Source organism: Callospermophilus lateralis, chromosome 4 (genome assembly GCF_048772815.1).
Source record: "Callospermophilus lateralis isolate mCalLat2 chromosome 4, mCalLat2.hap1, whole genome shotgun sequence".
NCBI lineage: Eukaryota > Metazoa > Chordata > Mammalia > Rodentia > Sciuridae > Callospermophilus > Callospermophilus lateralis.
The window spans coordinates 122,550,553-122,570,647 of NC_135308.1; the positions used below are offsets into that span (position 1 = coordinate 122,550,553).

The 20,095-nt window shown below is 39.3% G+C and overlaps 1 protein-coding gene across 3 annotated transcripts in view; it reads left to right on the top strand.

Annotated features, from left to right (window-relative positions):
• Window positions 1–785: 785 nt before the first annotated feature.
• The window catches only part of Lgr5 (leucine rich repeat containing G protein-coupled receptor 5), a 122,008-nt gene continuing 102,698 nt past the window's right edge, over window positions 786–20,095 (top strand). For all 3 annotated transcript variants that reach the window (XM_076853113.1, XM_076853114.1, XM_076853115.1), the window contains exon 1: window positions 786–997. In XM_076853113.1, coding sequence (XP_076709228.1) covers window positions 786–997 — 212 coding nt within the window. The remainder of the gene's footprint in view (window positions 998–20,095) is intronic.

The following is a 20,095-nucleotide window of genomic DNA, read 5'->3' on the forward strand; positions in this document are numbered from 1 at the left end:
GCTCTGACGTAAGGACTAAAAAGGCCACCCATCGTTTGCCGAGGGCTCTTGCTTTCTTACCCCGGTAACTATTTTTCTAGATTAGAGTTTAGTCTTTTTTAAAGTTCTCCATGCCTCTTTTCCATTATTTGAAGCGGGCCCGGAGGAAACGTGCCTTATCCTTCCTACCCTGGGTCTCTCTGTCGCTCTGAATCAGGTCCCTCTCAGGTCTCGAAACTGAGTCTCCAGAACGCAAAAAGGGGCGAGGGTGGGGATCCCCTGCCTGGCGCGTGGCGCAGAGCGCTGGAATCCTCCCGGCGGAGGCGCAGTCAGAGCGCGAACCCGCCAGCACCTCGGACCGCCCGCCGCCGCCCAGCCAGGTCTCGGGAAAAGAGGGAGGGGACTAGCGGAGGGAAAGTGGGGCCGGGCTGGGGGTGTCTGGAAAGCTGGGCTGCGCTGACGTCACTGGGCGCGCAATTCGGGATCCAGCGCTTTAAAAAACGAGCGTGCGAGCGGAGATGCTGCTGCACACAGCTCAGACCGCCTGCAGCAGCAACGCGCACTGCTACTGCCGCGGCTGCATCAAGGGCTGCTCCCGGGGCCAGCGTGGCTGCAACGTGCTCCGCGATCCCCGCGGAACTTCTCCTCGGCGCTCCCGGCGGGGGGCAGGAGCGCGGCGCCCAGTGTTACAGACGCCCGCTGAGCTTCAGAAGCCGGAGGAGCGCCGCCTGGCGCGCCACAGTCCACAACAGTCCCGGCGTTGCCCTCGGCTGGCGTCTGGCTCGCGGATCCCTGCCTTGGGCACCATGGACACCTCCCGCGTCGGCGTGCTCCTGTCCTTGCCTGTGCTGCTGCAGCTAGCGGCTGGAAGCGGCTCGCCCAAGCCCGGCGCGCTACCGCGGGGCTGCCCCACACACTGTCACTGCGAACCCGACGGCAGAATGTTGCTCAGGGTGGACTGCTCGGACCTGGGACTCTCGGAGCTGCCCTCCAACATCAGCGTCTTCACCTCCTACCTGTAAGTGCGCCCCCACCTCACTCCCAGAAGTGGGCTAGAAGTGGGAGGGAGCTACTCTGAGTCAAGGCTGGGAGACTTAGCGCCCTCCTGCTTTGGAGGGGGCGGGCGACTTTGCCAAGGGCATCCTGGCTAGACCAGTTTCGGATCCCCGGAGAAATGCACGTGTTTTAGAGGTGTGTAACGAAATGGATTCACTGCGACCCAGGGAAAGAGCTGGTGCGCCGCAGCTTCGCAGTCCAGAACGAGGCACGTCGCAGGGCACATTCCTCTAAATGTACAGGCATTTGTGTGTAGAATGAGCACAAGTGTACAGGCATTTTTGTGCAGAATGGGCTTTTGTGCCCAGGAGGCTGAAACCCAAGGGCAGGATGCCCGACTGGTCCCTACCCCAATCCCCCGGTTTTCATCCAGTTGCTTTCCATGAAGACATGGGCTATAAAGTGTCCCACAGGAGAAACCTAACATGCCCAGCTCTAAGGGACTTGCTCTGCATCCTTAGCATTGTAGCGCGACATAACCCTTTTTTTTTTTTAACGGAGTGATTAAAATGTGGCAACCACAAACCCCGATTAGAGCTGCCAGAACGTTATCTTTACCTTTGGCTGCCCGAGCCGCCCTTTGAAGTACCGATGGCCGCAGTGTAATCTTTAACCATCTCCTCCCCCGGGGGAGGAAAGGGAAGTGGGCTGAAGGCGGCCAGGCGAGTAAACAGCGGCGCCGACTTCCAAGGGGGGGTCCTGAAACTCTCTGTCTTCCATGGGGGAACCTCCCACCCTTTCTTTTCCTAATACCACGTCCAAAGCCCTGACCACGGGAATGAGGCTGAGGCCCATTTTATAATTCTGTCCCTGAGAAGCCCAGACCGGAGAGTAACAGGTGGTTGACTGGATGAGGTGGCTCAGAAAGGAACTCTGTTCTCGGGGACCAAGGTGACTACTCCCCCCAACTTCCTGTCTACCATCTGGAGTTCTGTTCCTTGGGGCCAAGAGACCAGGGTCGAGGCCACCCTGGGAAAAAGCTCTCCTGGCCACGAGGTGAAACATTTAGATTTTAATTCAAGACCTTGCAGTGTGAGCCCATCCCATACTCGTTTAATCTGTTTCGGCTTCTCTGATGTACCTTGGCACGAGCGAGTTGGGATGTTTGTGAACTTGGTTTTTCCTCTGTTTAGTTGCTTTGTGGAGGAAAGAAACAGAGGCTTACGCAATGTTTTCTGCCAGGTAGTGAGTTTTTTCTTTCTCTGGAGACAGGATAAGGAAGAGAAGAAAAAGGGGGAAAAATATTGCATTTAAAGAAAGGCAAAATCCTGATAAATTTTAGTATTGGTAGGTGAGAGTTGCCTCCTCCACTACCATAAAACTCTTTGGGTCGCTTTTCTTTATCCAAGCAGGATATAAAATTATTTTCCCCACCAGGTTTTCCCTTCAATTACACTCATAGCATGTGATAATGATATTTTTCCAGGGAGGGAAATCTGTTTTCAAAAAATGATCATCCTCTCAGAATTCACATTTCCTTCAGAACAGCTGTCCCTATTAGGAAACAGAATATACATCCCCAACCTTTCTGGTTTAACTGCTAATGTCAGTGACTCAAAGATAATGTGTTCTCCGGCATAATGAATTTCTAAGGCCAGGTTGGCAATTTTACTTAAGAGCCTACACTGTTCTTTCCTACCACCCTGAAGAAATTCACTATATACAAGGATGTTCAACCTTATGCCCCCAGCCCCAACATTTACCCACTATTTAAATTATATGTTAATTATAAAATATATTTAAGAGTACGGCAAATAAATTTATGCATAACATTGGGGCATTTTTTTCCTCCTACTTACAAGAAGAACATTTGTTAAGCTTCTGTTACTAAAAGCCTAAAATTATGCGTTAAACTATTTCCCATCATACCTCAAATCCATTTAGTGGTATCTTCCCTGTGCTCAGGAGAACTTATTGCCACCTACTGCCACTGTTCACTATCTATCATTAATAGATAACCCCTTAAAGTTAAGATACAATTAGAAAGTGAATTAGTTTTCACATTATTCTTATGCTATCTGATGCCAGCTTGTATCCTAGTCTAAGAGGAAATTTTCTCAGTGCCCTATAAAATATTAAACTCAGAGTGTCTGTGTAAAATTAGACAGGGAATGTTAACCACTTGCTTCTGGTCGCTGAAATTTCAAGGATTGTGTGTGCTGAATGTAGACATCAGTCCTAAAGTGAAGAACTGGCCAGATACTCCTTAATGTGTGATGTCATGACTTGGTCTCCCTATAGAGTGCAGAGTGCCAAGGACGATGGGGTAATTCTTTTGTCATGGATTGAGAGTTGTGGGATTACAATCACAGAAGCTCTGTGCAGACATTAAGAGTAGATGATGCCCTCTTTTGGTTACACCTAGTATTATCTGATCATTTCTGCCTTCACTTGGTTAGTCATAATCTAAAACAGTAAATAAGTAGGAGTTTTATTGATTTTCTTATTTTAAGAAATAACTTCATTTGCTCTTGAAAGGGGACATTAAGTTATGTTCCCACTCCACTGGGGCCAAAAGCTTTGATGGGAAAATTTAAGTAAGTAAAGACTAATGTGGTTAAGAGGCTAGAACTACTGTTATTGTTTGTAGTAGGTTATCACCATTTATTTAGTCAAAATATTATCTCCTAATCCCCCTAAAGAAAGAACAAGCATTTTATTTCCTTCCAACAGATTGATATGGTAAGTTCCAGCTGACCACTTTTGGAAAATAGATTTGCTGCAATCTAATAGTTGTCTAGTGAAACCAGCAGGTAAAGAAAGTTCTCTAAATCTATTCATAGAAGGCAAGAACTGTTTGTGCATCATTTTATAATCTTTCTTCTGAGAAAAGCTAAATCTTAAGCCAATCCAAACATTAATATTAGCTCTCTTTTCTTACCAAACTCCATCCCCCAGTAGATCTGTAACCAGACCATTAACTGTAATGGAAACTCCTAGAAGAATCTCAATCCTAGTCTCTTCTCTCCCCATCCCCTGTCTTTTCCCTCAACTTCTTCTCCTACCATCCACCCCGATTGGTTATAGGCTCTCATTTTGCTAACAGAAGCCAGTGAAGTTCACTCTGCAGAAAATAAGGACCCCACCAAGGCTAAAACATAAAAGGAGACAATAATTGTTTACAATGCTTAATATATCTCAATACACCAAGAATGATCAGTCAGAAATAAAGTAGGTCTAATCCTATTACAGATAAGTTGTTTTAGTCTTTCAAATACAAAGGATTTTGCTCCTAGGGTCTTAAAAAGTAAAATCTCCTATGTTACTTTGATGTGTCTTTCATCTAGTTAGTGTGGCATCAAGGTAGAAAACTAAATTTCAGTGAACAGCCTAATATAGTAAATAGACTTTTCTTTTTTGGTCTAGAATGCAGATTTTCCTTTTAAACAGAAACTAAGCTTTTCTTTGCTGTTGCTGAATGGCATAAACATTTTATCCATAAGCAAAGTTATGTTATATGAACCAAAGAAACCAAGAGAGATTTTAAAATTTTACATAACTTGATTATTTTCCCCCATGTCATTTTGAAACAAAATTTGATTTTATACATAATTAGTAAAACTGATGTTAATAAGAACTGATCAAAAACCTCAATTAGTTAAATTAAGAATGGCCCTGGTATCATATATATGTTTTAAGCATTAAAGATGCAGTTTCAAAATTCAAAAATATTTTAGAGTCTTATATGAAAATAATGTAATATATTTCTTGTTTCCTTCTAGCTGAGAAAAGTACTTTAAATAAAAGACTATGTTCATACTTTAAATAAAAGACAAAGTTCGTACTTTATAAACGGTTATAAAAGGATTTAGATCAATTGCAAAATTCATACAAGTTACAACATTCTTTTAAACTTTGTCTAAAATACAATGATATCAAGAATTTTCTCCATTTTAATAAAGTTCATTCTTTTTCTCCAGGATTCCTGGTGGGTTTTCCCATAGACTTTTTTGTTATGGGCAATTATTGAAACTAATTAACTAAACTTGTCTGAGTAATTTTTTTAATAGTGAATTGTGATTCAAACAATTTTGTAGCATAAATTTGAAATAAATACATTACTGAATATGTTCAATATGTGCATGACAGAGTTCATGTGACAAGAAAGAATTTTTACATAATAAATGTGACCTTTAGTTTTTTTCTTCTTTCTTTCCTCTGCATTTTTCAAAGCAAAGACATTCTGATGAAGCAACAAAAGGTAAAATCATAAATGAGTAAGAAGATTGAATAAGAAACAACCTTTGTGGTTAAATAAAATTGTTTTGATAGTGAGACCATTCATACTTGGATGTGTTTAAAGAAGTTCAGAAACATAAAATCTGCCCATGATTTTAGTTTTTATCTCAACTATTTGATCACTTTTAAATTCCAAAACATATAGCTGTCAAAAGCAGACAAATAACGTCAGAGCAAATGATTAACCCAATACAGCTATCATGAAATTAAAGATATTACAGAATATTTATGGTATTATAACTGATATATAATTTTTAAAGTGTTTTTATATTTCTTCTATCAAATTCATCATTTAATTACTTTAACCATGTTAAAGTAATAAGTATGGTTTCCAATTAAAATAAATTATATGCCATAAGATATAATTGAAAAACAGTAGAGTTTTGTATTGCACAATATTATATTTTTTGTTATATTTATATAAATTTAGAATACAGCTAAATGATACATTTCCATGTGAACAACCCTCATGTGGATTTTTTTGGTAAATTAAGAAATTAAATTCCTTCCAGTAAGATTCAACCTCCTCCCTCCTACCACAATGTTTACCTTTATGGCATCCCATTTTGGTAGTAGGGAGATGAAACAAACTGGCACTAAAGCCAGACTGATATATTTTTTACCAAATAAAATCAGCTGATTATCTTGTCCTGTTTCTCTGTTTGATGCATTTAGTAGAACTTCACATGTTAAATCTGTCCAAGGGTTCTAATCCACTGTAACTATTTTATTCCCAGTTCTGTCAGCCTTAATCCACATTTTTATTTAGCTATTATTTATACCAACTACATGTCCAATTTCACCTGTGGAACTCATTATATGTGTGGAAAGGAGATATTGCACAGGTTACAATGTGGAACTTTTCATTAAAATTCTTCTAATTCAAAATTAATTTGTTTCTTTATATCTTCCATGGTGGGAAGCCATTCCATCTTGAAATATGTGGCATTTTCTCCCACCTCTTCCAGTAAATATTCCTGTTACATTGGTTGAGCCCAATGATAATGCCTTATTTGAAAATGTAAGATAGAACTTGAGTCATTTGGTTTCAAGAAATGGAATAATAGGATTCAGTGGTCATGCTAAGTCTCTCAACAGGGTGGTAGCTTTAGTGGGGAAGCTGTTGAAGACATGCTTCACAAGCAAGAGTGCTTCCTCATACCCTCATAAATTACTTCCACTCTGAATGTATACGTCTAGAACTGGAGAAACTGAAACTTACTTTGAGAGTTTGCAAAGGAACCAGCCATGACTGTGAAAACACCTTCCTTAAGTCAGATGGAATAATACTCCAGGATGTAATGAGAGGCTTTCTTTCCTTCAGAGTTTATTCTCCTCATTTATCTATGAGTACCTCCAGGGTAGGAAATTTTCTACTTTATATTCCAAATTTGTCAGAGTGCCCAACTCTTATGGGATATCCAGTAAATATTTGTAATGTTGAATTTAATGTAATTGGCTGAATCAGCTACTGAAATCCTAGTAGCTAAAAGGGGTCTGAGAAAGATGAGAACTACTAGTCTTCAAGTAGCAGAATAACACAAGGCTCCTGGTATCCCACAATTGTGGCCCAGTACCATTTGAAATTTAATTGAATTCTATGTAGCTTAAATGATGCAGTGAGTTGTTTATTTTAACACACATAACAATTTATATACCCAAGTTTCCCTATTATTTTAATAAAAATAATGAAAATAAAAGCTGAAATTTATACTGTGCTCCCTGAGTGTCAGGAACTATGTTGAATGCTTGACTCAGTTGAATGTCTGTAAATTTTTTCCAAGGACATTTTCGTTGCTTTAAATACTTTTGGACCTCTTTGAAATTATATTCAGGACTAGTCTGCAAATGAGACAAGAAAACCAGTCTTCTAACTTACATTTATGCCTTATAATGATTGTAGTTGGTGCTGAAATATTTTACCATATTTTTATTTTCAAGGACACAATTTATGCCAGGTACAATGGTGCACGCCTGTAATCCCAGCAGCTCAGGAGGCTGAGGCAGGAGAATCTCGAGTTCAAAGCCAGCCTCAGCAAAAGTGAGGTGCTAGGCAACTTAGTGATACCGTCTCTCTAAATAAAATACAAAATAGGACTGGAGATGTGGCTCAGTAGCCAAGTGGCCCCTGAGTTCAATCCCCAGTACCACCAACCCCCCGCCCCAAATAAACAGAAAACAATTTATGAAGCTTTATTTCTTTAGGGACTTCCAGAACAAAGTATAGTTTTTAATTTTCAATAAAATCAGCATGATGTGATCTAGTTTAGGGCCAAATATTTTAAATTTGATTGCTATGTGTCTTTTTTTATATCCACTTTCTTACTACCACAGAAATCAATTTTCTAGTCTAAATTGTGTGTGTTTAACAGTAGACCAGTGAGACAGTCTTCTGAGTCAACCAGAAATCTGAACAAGACAGAGAAAAGTCTCCTCCTTCAAACAAAACACCTTTCTGAATTTCTTCAGTCCTTTGCTGCTAGAAACCTGATCTACATTAATCATTTGTGGTAGTACTGGTCAACATGAAGTATCAGTGTGTAACCAGTTAATTATAAATTATATTCCGTGCAAAAAGAAAAAAAAACCCTCATCAAGTAATTGCTGATGTTAAGAAAATTTGGGATACATTGGGACACAATCTCTAAAATCTCTTAAAATGACATTCTCATCTTTTAGTTTTCTATTAAGACTAACCACTTAAAATTATTCAGCAATTTCTAATTTTCAAGTGTCTCACTTTTTATTTGCAAGCCTTTTTTTTTTTTTTTTTTTCTCATATTCCTTTTATCGCTCTTGCCTTCAGAAGAAGTTTCCCTTCATCTGCAGACAAGGACTGTGGTGGTCAAGGGGGAAGAAAGCGATCTCATGCACACACTAGCACACACCAATGAGAAACACGTCTCTTTGTGCCACCAGCTCGGCGGAAATGACACATACATACATTGACAGGGCACGGCAGTGGAGAGCCAGCCCTTTAAGGGGGAGAGACGGAGGGGCTGGCTGTGTGAAGGCACCTTCAGTTCAGTTCAGAAGCTGAAATGCAGAAGACAATTGTCCTGGCAAAGGGAGCCCAACTCCAGCTGAGAACGCGTGCTCTGAGCTGACCTTCCTCGTCAGCCTGCCAGCAGAGATTAAGCTTTCCTCAAGTGGTTCCTTGTTAGCCCAGCCTCTCCCCAGTGTTGCTCATCTTTCACAACTGGAAGCCAAGTGTTTCAAACTGTTACTCAATTTTGCAGCCAAATTCCTTTATTTCCTCCTTCCACCTCCTTGTCTGCCTCTCTCTCTCTCCCTCTCTCTCTCTCTCTCTCTCTCTCTCTCTCTCTCTCTCTCTCTCACACACACACACATCATTGTTGTCACTAACTTCACATATCTGCCTTCTTTCCAAAGTCTTCACTATGCAGAGAACCTACAGATTTTTTGTGTTTCGCTAAAAAACTGGAAAATACTTTTGTCCCTCTTTTTTCTTGAAACTTTGATTACATAGAGCAAGGGACCTCTAAAAAAGATGTCTATTTGCAAAAAATAACCTTCCTTTGATCAAAAAAGCCGCAAAAGCGTACTCCTCAGGAAAGTAGAAAACCACACATGATCTCAAATGGAAAAAATATGAAGAATTTGCTGAATATTTAACCTTACCAAATAACAGAGATATTATTTTAAAGTTGGTTGGTTACTGTGGGTTGTATCAGAACCTTCGTTGTGTTGTGTTTGGGTTTACCCAATGTTATTGTAATGAGTTTATTGGTTCGACACATGAAACACACATGGTGCTTGAAGTTTTTAGGTAATAAATTTTCTTGGGAAGCACTTGCTTGAAGGAGCTCTGTTATGTAATCAATTGTTCCTTAAATCTATCAGCACAAAAATCACCTTTCAGATTCTGTATACATATGTGGTGAAGGTTATTTGATTATGAAAACCAAATAAAAATGGTGATTAAGAAGATACATTCCTTAATCACCATTTTTGTGTAAACACTGAGACTTTCACAATAAAGGTTTATTTCATATTTGTTGAATGAATCTACAGAAGGAATTTGAATTTCCTAGTACAGTCTGAGATAAAACTCTTCCTTTTTATTTTATTTTCCTACTTCCTACCTTGAAGGGATCCTTACCAGATATGCTTGCATTTGGCAATAAGCCTATTCTACTTAAAATGGTTAAAGTATTAACTGCACAGTAGAAAAAAAGCCTAGAGAAAGAATGGCAAGAGAAATAGAAAAGCTAACTAAGGAAGTCTGTTACCTATGGGACAGTGCTGACAGAACTGAGAGACTGAGCCACTGGACTCCGCTAAACACCTGCTCCCGGATGGTACACTTCTCAACCCCTCTCCATCCTTTACTGACAGATGTGGCAGAGGAGAATCAGGACACATTTTCCTTATCTCCACCCCCCATCACAGGCCTTCCCACTACAAGACAAAGGGAAGTTTAGAAAGAAGCATCTTTGAGATTAAAGTATCAACTCTAAGTGCACCAAAGTTGGGTCTTTGATTTTAACTTAGGGAAGCCACATCACCCTCCCTGTGGTGGAAGGTCTTAGCTCATCTGCAGCCCCCGTTCCCCCAGCAGCTGTTGTTCTCTGGGACTCAGTGTAACAGAGCACAGGAAGAAGTTCAAGATCTTTTTTCATTGAATCTTCAAGCTTGGTTTAGCAAAAGGAAATCCTAGTTAAACCAGATTCTCCCAGGGTGTAAACATATCTCATTTGGAGAACTCAAAAGTTTTAGCAACATGATTAACTGACAGCAAGTGTCCACCTTCCACCTTACAGCTGCTGGCTTTCCAGAAAAATACCCACCTCCCCGGGGTCTTGCAGTTGTGGGAAGTGTCAGGTGGACACCGTCTGGTCCCCAGTGACTGTTACGTAGTAATTTGAACACCCTTTTGCCGTAGCTGTAGAAGTGTCTCAGAACTTAATTGTATACTGGGAAGAAAAGGCTAATTTTGGTAGCTTTTTGTTAATTGTAATAAAATCAATTCAGAGCTTGAGTTAATAGCAAACTACACTGAGAATAAGTTCTACAAAGAACTGAAAGGATAATCTTTTGTCCACAAATCGCCAGAATGACTAAGCTGTATAACTAAGGTCACATTACACAGTGCTGAATTGAAATTTAATAGTGATTGCTTGAACACTACCCTAATTTCCCAAATAAATAGAATTAAATCATTGATATGAGTTGCTGGAGGCTTCAATGAGTCAAAAGCAATGTCTACCTATGGAATGTAGAATGGAGGCCATCTCCAATCCCTTCATTTCACTGGTAGTGAAATTCATGTTCATAAGAGCTAAATGATGTGCCCAGTCACATAGCTGGCAAAGATGGAATTGGAACCCAAATCTCCTGAAAACCTCAGTCCAGAGCTCTCTTTTCTGCTGTAATGATAGACATTGAAATAAATTCTGAAACTCTCAGTCACTTTCCTAGGTGATGTCAAATGCCCTGTTGTTTTTGCATATTATCATCAGTGTTCACATCTAGCTATATGTCTGAATTTTAACCTTATCATTTTATTTTGGTTCACTGCAGATACACCCAAAAATCTATAGAGCAAAAATGAAAAATCAGATTTAATTTGAGGAACACATCATTAATTTCCCAAATTTTTGTTCATAGTTAAACATGTTTATTGTAATTTACATTTCATTGAGTTTATTCAGCCATATTGAGTTCACCTAAATGTCTTTTGGTATCTGTTTCCTTTCTACTCTAGCAATGATGTTGCATTAGTTCAGGGTCTCCTGATTTTTGGCCTAAATAATTGTGGCAGTCTACTTCCACGGTCTATGTAAACCCCCAACACACATGAACACTCCCTGCCACTTCCCACTAGTTTGTCCAAGATGCCTCTCTGGTCATGTCTCTTTTATATTCCACCCTTCAGTGGTTTCCTGTAGCTTTCATGACCAAGTTTAATATCTCTGTTTTAACATCTCTGTTTATCCTACCAAGCTGGCCTATGACCCCTGCTGCCTGTTCCCCCTCCCTATTCCTTTCTCTAACCGTATCAAACTATAATTTCCCTATTTCGTGCCTCCAAATGTTCACATGTGCTGGCCTCTGCTTTGAATGCCTTTCTTCTTTTGCATCTTGCTAACTCCTGCAAGCTTTTCTATATTCACTTCAAACACCACCCCTTCTGGGAAGCCATCATGACCATCACTGAGAAGCCCATCTTATGCCCCACTAATGCTGAGCCTACCTTAGTCAAAGCACTCACCACACATAATCGCCACACTTGATCTTCATGTCTGTTTCCCCTACTGACTATGCCCCTTAAATTGTAGATGTGGCTTGAACAAAGAAGAAAAGAACCTTCCTGCATATTGTGTATTCATGGTGTTTTTTAAATTTTCTGTATTGTGTTGTGTTCTGACATCTGGGGACCTTACTGATCCTGGAGAGATTTCTCCCTTCTTGGGCTAGCTAATTCCAAGAGAGAGCAAATGCCTCCTCTATGATATGTCTTTCATATGCAAACCAACCAAAACAAAGCCCACCCCCAACCACTTCCTTTATGGATTTTTGCAGGGCTTGAATACTCTATGTCAATATTTCCTGTCCTAATCACCCCAAAACCAGATACCGGACAAGATAGGACAGTCAGTACACCTCAGAACCCACTGAAATTTTTCAAACTACCCAATTCTTAGCAAGTTTACCCTGCCTTGTTCACTCTTTTCTATGGAAAAATATAATAAAGGCTCTGTGCATGTTCTTCCCCCATTTTCCTGCCATCTGACTGACCCTGGTGCTTCCCTGTATGGCCCAGCATAGCATGGGTGCCCACTTCTCTTGGAACTGTAACTAGCAAGCTGTCTTTCCAGTAGCAGCCATCTCCTTATCTGTTGTTTTCACCATACCTAGATAATATAAAAAACTACATTTTGAAACACCCCAAGCCCATGCCCATCTTTTCTGAGCTTCTTCAAAAGGAGACAGGGTACACTAAGGAAAGTCAGCACTACTTTCTCTCTAGAGGACACTCTCTGGTTCCCTATGTTCTATGTAAAGCTTATATGTCATCCACTCCTAAGATACCAGGCACTGTTTTTCTGACCACGAAGGGACTAGTTGATATAATCTCTGATATAATCTTATAATATGATAACAGAGAGATTCTTTCCTCCAAACCTGGAAGACTACATACTGTTGGAAAAATTCCCAAAACAGAAGAGGAAAAAAAAAAAATCAAAAGGATACTATTAATTCATTTACTCCCAGCTTCTCATTTGACCTTCAGTTATTACTGTTTCCACCTTAGAGATTAGAACATCCCTTAATGATCACAGCACTATCTTGAATGAACTTGGCAAACAGCTTTGTGCCTCAGTGTTTTCATCTGTAAAGTGGCAAAATTGGAAAAATAATGCTTGCAAAGCACCTTGCATAGTATTTCATATATGGGACATACTTTAAATGTTTGGTGCAGCTGTTTTTATTGTTGATGATGTTACAGTTGCTATCACACTAAACTCATACTTTTCAAATATACCATGTTGCCTCTTAAATTTTATTCCCCAAAATATTAATTGCCCTCAAGATTTACAAATATGAATGTAACTTTAATTAAACAAAATTTTATAATGCTTTTTTAACAAGTAGAGAATAGCAGAGAGGTGCCTACTAGATAAAGAAGATTAGAGAAACCAAGAAGGGACAGCTTCAAATGCATTAAGTGTTACCTAGTATCTGTTATAAATAAAAATATTATTTCATCTCTGGTCCTTGGCATTAAATAGGTAAAGATTCTGTGTTTTCAATGTATTATTATATTTGTTCATGGGTGTGGTGACACTGCTAACATCTCCAGGATGGCTGATAGCTGAATGAATGCTTGATCATGGCATAATGTTAGAATTCCACACCTCAGACATGATCCAATGAATGACCAACAGTTTGCAGTCCTAAGGTTGAATTATTTTCTCTTTTTCTTTAGCCCCATCATGTCTCCTGACTATGTAGAAAAACATCAGCTTGGTATCTTCTTGGTCTCTTAGGACCTTCATGATCAGCTATTGATTTGCTACAGTGGCAGGTGAGAGATGATGGACTTTAAGACTGAAAGAAGTTAGAGAATTTAACCTTTCCTTAGGGCCAAAAAATGCATTCAGGAAAAATCAAGATTTCAACACAACAAAAAAAAATGTGTTTCGTTGTTTTTTAATATACCAACAACTACAAACAAAATTCTTCTCTAAAGACCAAAACCAGTTAAAGGAATAGGCTTTTATCTCTGTGAAAATACACCCAAGAGTTAAATTTTCAAAGCAACTCCAATAGCTGTCTTTGATAATGACACAGTTGGTTCAACTGAATTGCATGAAGAATCTTTCATCAGTGACCATGATGAAGCTAAATTTATTCCTAGGGAAATAATAGGTACTCATGATGTGAATCTATGTAAGAGAGGGAATTCAAAGCTAAAGAGGGGATCAAAGTCCCACTTGAGCTTGTATTTTGAGCAGGAAGCCTCTGAAATTATGCATGGTGTCCCCAAAAGAGTGGAGAGATGGCTGAGCAACCCTTGGACCAGTCTTTTCCACCCAGGGCCTCTAAATACACCCAGTTTTCCATCTCTAGAGACACCCTAAACCCCTCTGCAAAAGAGATGTGTGCTTTGCCCACAACCTTTGATATCAAGACAACAGGTTTGTAAAAGACAAAGGAAATCTCCTTATATCTTACTACATGTGAAAAGATGATTCTGAATTCCTGAGTGCCTATTAAGTTAGTAATCCAAGAAGCTGCTTTCTTTTAAAACTCTAAAGCCAAAATGGAAGGAAGTTTCAGGCACACATTGATTACTTGTTATCCAGCAGCACAGATTGAAGAAAGGGAATCTCAGCCCAGCTTTATTCAATGGTTTAAATCATCACCAAACCAAAGAGAAACAAAAAGCAGCAAAAGTCAAACAATGTCAAGAAGAGTCAGAAAGGTCTCTCTCAGACCAAGTACAATTCTTTATATAAAAAAAAGAGGAGGAGGAAAGTGGCAGCCCAGAAGAAATGGCGGCAAATTAGAAAGGAATAAAAAAAGAAATTTCAAGGTGAAGCAAAGGACAAGACAGAAAAAAGAGCCAGGCATGGACCAAGCTGCCATGCCAGTCCTAGACCTTGGCTACTATCTTCCCTGTGGAACTGGCTCACCCCAGGGGCCCAAAATGAGTTTTGGGCCCTTCAAGGGGCCCAAAATGAGTTTCTCTCTTATGTGTGCACATACACACATACACAGACACACAGACACACACACACACACACACACACACACACACACACACCTTTGCATTTACATGTGAAAGAAACACTGAGAAAACACACATTTTGGAAATAACCTTGAAATCTCAAAACAAATGGATCTGTTCTATCTATAGTATGATAAAACAATAGGCATGCTCCTAGGAGCTGCTCAATAATTAACATTATGGTGTGGCAAAAAGTAAAAAACAAATGCACTAGATTAGAAATGTATATCTGTGGCTGTCAAACTTGTCAGCACATTTTTACCACCTGGTAGCTAATTTAACCATCTTGAAGCTGAGATCACACACCAAATCAAGCAAAGCAGAATCTTCGGGGAAGAAATGATGCATCAAAGTGTCCTGTAGCTCCCAAGGCAAATTCAATGTACAGCCAAGTTTGAGAATCACTGGTCTAGATCTCGCCAGTCCACGAATCTGCCACAGAATCCCTGGCAAGAAAAATTTTCTCCCTGCCTCAATTTTTCACCTTTGTAAAATAGGGGAGGTGAGCACATGCTCTGAGTTCTCCTCATTGGATAGTTCTACAAGTCTATTAGCTTGACTTTTGTGGGTATTGTAACAGGGCAGGTGTAACAGGATTGCAGAAAATGGGAGGTTTCCACACATCCACACCCACTCCCATTTTTTTTTCCAGGAAATCTGGAAGAATTGTTTACTCTCCTGCAGTGAGCATTATTTAAAATGACTTTATTTGTTTTACAGTTTAGAGGGCCCCCCTAGGTAGCCTCAGGAGCTCATTCATTTCATTAACATTAAATCAACAAGCAGACCTTCTTTCTGCCTCTCTCTAGCAGGATTAATGGATTTTGGCATGATTTGTGCATATAGCAGCAAAACCTCGTGCTGAGAAAGCTAGCAGGCTTGACTAATTCCCAGCAGTGCTAACTTCATAAACTTATTTTAAGCTTTTAACTTTGATTGAAGATTAAAGGTAATGACTTCGTGTTACGTTTGAATGTATGATGTTCAAGATGCATCAAAAAATTATACAAACAGAACAAACTCTTTGGTAAATTAACATATGTGGGCATATATAGGCATGTGTTCTTTAAAACCTTTTTATTTGTTCTAATTAGTTATACATGACAGTGGAATACATTTTGACACATAAATAGAGTATAACTTCTCATTCTTTTGGTTGTACATGTTGTAGAAACACACAGGTCATGTAGTCATAAGTGCACATAGGGTAATAACATCCGATTCATTCTACTGTCCTTCCTGCCCCTATACCCTCTCCCCTCCTATGCTTCTGAAAATATTTAATTCTGTGCATGTAAAAAAGGATTCTCTTAAATATAGAGAGATTTCTGCCATAAATATCCATTATTCTGAGTAGAGCATTGACAGTTGTTGCTAATAGAAGACCCAATGTTATGAAGCTGTAACATGACGGAATGTTGAATGTGAATTTTTTTTCTAAGAAGCAAAATTGTCTTACTCCACAAAACCAGTTATCATCCAAAAATAATCCCACACATGACTATATAGACACAGCTTTCTAGACACCCTGAAATTAAATTCAGAATTCAGAGAAGTCTGCATGAGGAAGGGGCAGAAAAGGGGGAAAAATACAATATTTCCAGCCCATCTGACAAGACTACATGAAAAGCTTTTGATCAAAGGGTCTTAAGTACACTTTACTGGTGTGACAAACAACATTTTTATCCCTTTATTAGATTTATTTTTCTTCTAAAAACTGCAGTGACCAGGCTATGGTTTGTGAAAGAAAGCTGACAGGGTTGTGTTCTTTGATTCCTAATTAACACCTTCAGTCTCAAAAGAGAACCAACAGAAATACCATAAAATGTTGCAGCTGCATTGTGATTCCGCTTGGTTGGTTTGTTAAAAGTCGGCTGGGCATTGGCAGCTGCGATAAAGCGAAAGCTCAATGGATGTTTTGTATTGTGCCCACTGAAGTGAAAGAAGGCAACCATTTTATTTTTCAAATGGGCAGCTGCAGAGGGAGGTTTAAATGGAGCTAAATGCAAGATTTACTGTTAATTTATAGTAAATAAATAATGAAAATAAAACCTAACCTCCCAGTTTTTTTACAGTCACATAACAGAAACATTGGTGAGAAATTATTAAGGACAATAATTTCGACGTTTCTTAGCGACCGATTTGGGAGATTGGGCAACAAGGAATAGCATTCATTTAAAATCAAAATAGCCTTTTTGAAAGAGCTGAGCAAGCCAAAGCTTTAGAAAGTGACATTTCCACTTTAAAAGGTAAAGATATATCTTTCCTGTCTTTGGTAACCTAACTCCCTCGTCCCACTTTATTGAAACTCTAAAATTTGTTCAGATGGGAGCCGAACAAGTTTCCATACACCCGCAACCTCACTTTTATAAAGAGCATGGAGTTGAATTTTGCCTTGGGTAGGGGAATAAAGGAGGCATTTAACTCTGGTCAGATAAATCTCACTCACGTTCAAAAATGCAATTAAGGAAATATGTAAATCTAGATGTTTCATCAAATGCTAGCTAAGGGGTTACTAGTTCTTTTCGAATACAATGACTGAACTAAAGAACTTCAGTGTCTGTGTAAGAACCATTGTCCAAGCCACAGTCCCTGTTGGAAACACAGTCCGGCCTGGCCGTGGGAAATATCTACATATTTGACACAGGCCCTATTTTTGAGAGAAAGAGGATGGAAGAGAAAGTATGGAGATTTTACTGTTGCATTCTAATCAACCATGATCAGCCTAATTTGCTTTGATCAGGAAGATAAACTAATTTTTCTATGAGCTGGATAAAAATAATTAGTGAGTGAAAGCTTTCATCTTATTTCAAAAGAGCTAAAGTAAAGGGGATCAGAAATTGATGGGAGCTAAATACATCTTTTCAACTCATCTGAGAGCATTGCTCATTCCAATACTGATACTGACATAGAAGAGGAACTACAGATAGTTTCATGGGCTGCAGAACCACTGGCAATCCAGGGATCTCCAGCACTAGGCAACTAAACAAAATTGCCGAAGGTGATTCATAAAAGGTGTTTGCAGTATACAGTCCCAGTCTTTGATGGGGACACCTCTATGTTCATGTGAAAAGGTACAATTATCACCTAGTTCTGAAACATTGTGGGATTTTTGCCTGCACATCAGCTTTTACATTTAAGTTGTTGGGGTGGCATGTTATGTTTATTTGAACCCTCAGCTGCTGCTCCTCTGGGATCCTGTGGTCCTGGATGCGCTAGAATGGGATCCGAGACCAAATTGAAACAGCCACCCAGGAACCTGACTCTGAAGATGCTTCGGCTTCACAGTGTGCTTCACTGTTTTTGTGCCAGTTCCCAGCTTCAATAGTGCCGCTTCCTCCCCTCTTGTTTTTTCTAAGAGTCCCAAACACATGTAGTTATTAGATGAGAGGGAAAGATTTGGGAATATGGGACTTTGTTTCTTTGAAAAAAAGTCTACTATTTAGTGTTACTTTGTTTCTTGTTGATGCGACCTTTGCATTACTTCCTTTTCCAAACTGTTGTACTAGATACAGTATCTGTGACTCTACTATAAACTTAATTGCTTTTTTGGCTACTAATCTCCTTTGCTAGGGTTCTTAGATACCAAAGTGTGCATTTCAAGTCAGACTTAATGTGTCTTATTTTTAAGTGGATCTTTTAAAAGGGTCAGAGTTCACCAAGTTTGACGGCTAGAGAGAAACTATTGTGGAGTAATTCCAAAGGAAAACTAGAAAATACAATTTAAAGGCCTCTCTTCTACCTTGTTTTAAAAATTACTTAAAACCTCTTTATTTACTTTTTCTCGTTTCTCTCCTCTTGTTTAAAAGGCTGGAGTCCACAAGTATTTTAGCTCCTTTATCATTTGTTTTAAAAGTTCTTAGTAACATAGGTGTTTAAAATGCATCTATTTTCACTTTCTTGCCAGCTTTCATAAGGTTTAGAAAAAAGTGGTAACTATTAGGAATAAGAAATTAATATGTGGCTTGGAGGAGATCTTAACTGATATCAGCTACATGTTCTTGCATATTCATTCATTCACACAATCAATATCTATCGATCACCTATTTGTGCTATATGCTGGGGGTATAACAGCACACAAGATGGACACAATCCCTGCCTCTGCAGGGAAGGCAGATGTTAAGCACATACTTGATTTAAATTACAAAGATTGCAAAAGGATTCCGATGGAAAACCAGAGTGCACTAAAAAAGAACTTTGCCTAGTGATCAGGAAAGATTTTCCTTAGAAAGCAATTTTAATCTTAACCTTGGAGAATGGGATGGAGTGAGCCACATAAAAGAGAGGGAAAGAGTATTCTAGACACTTTTCCAATGAAGTCTGAGCACCAGCTGAGTTTTCCTCTCAGCATTTTACAATTGTAATATACAGCTTAATGCCACAGAGCAGCAAACACCCTGTACCAGGGGAAGTCTTTTTGTCAGAGACAAAAACCATCATAACACTCAAAGTTGAAAATACTCCAGAGAGTGACATATGCCCTGCTATTTAAAGTTCATGGAATCAGACCTATCATTACTAGGAGAGGTCATAGGGATATTTTCAAAAGAGCTGCATGGCAAAGGGTTCTACAGTTGTGTCCCCATCTCATAAATGTATCATCTGCTTTACTAGCTTATAGTTTTGCCAGACTTACCTCATTCATTTGCACTTCTTCCGAAGCATAATTATGAACTCATTTATTTGCATCCATAATAATAACCTGAAAAGAAAATATGGTGATCACATTGTATAAGACTGTACATTTTCCATGCATTATATGGGGAAGCCAAAACCCTAGGGCCAGACACCTACTGAGCCTTACTCCACATTGTAAGTCTGAAGCAAGATTTTCTCTCTTACAGTAAACTTCCCCAATTTGTGTTCACAGAGGTGAATTAGTCAAACTAAATGTGAACATTTATTCCTTTATTCAATTACGTACCTTAGATTTATGTATCACCTAATATCAAGCAGGTTCTAGGCCTAAAATCCAAAGATCTGCTCTCTGGAATTTACAATTTAATGGAAGAAGATAGACAAAGAAAACAAAAGCAATTGAGGATAATAGTTAAGAGCCTCAGTCTGGAGTCAGTTGCTTGGCATTAAAATCCTGGCATTGCCCCTTATTGACTTGAGTGTTTAATTTCTCTGTGACTTCAGTTTCCTCACCCACACAGGGTTGTTCACAAGAAGTATTATTTGCAGAGCACTTAGAACAGAGCTGGTAGTCAGTACATGAAGAAGTTAGCTCTTCTTACTAATAGAACTATAAAGTCCTGCAGAAACAGGGACAAAAACCATCATCACACTCAAAGTTGAAAATACTCCAGAGAGTGATATATGCCCTGCTATTGAAAGATGGGCGGTCATCAATCACCACGTGGACTGGGCATGTTTTCCAAAAGGCAGGATCTGTATCAACAGAGACTCAGGAGAAGGAAACCATGTGGAAGGACTTTTTCAGATTTGTTGAACTAGAGGAAATGAGAGCTATGAAGACAGAAAATTAAAAAGAGCATCCCAATGGTCTCCCGAACTCCTAGGAAGACTCTGAGAGTTCAATGTGGAGAAATTGGCTAA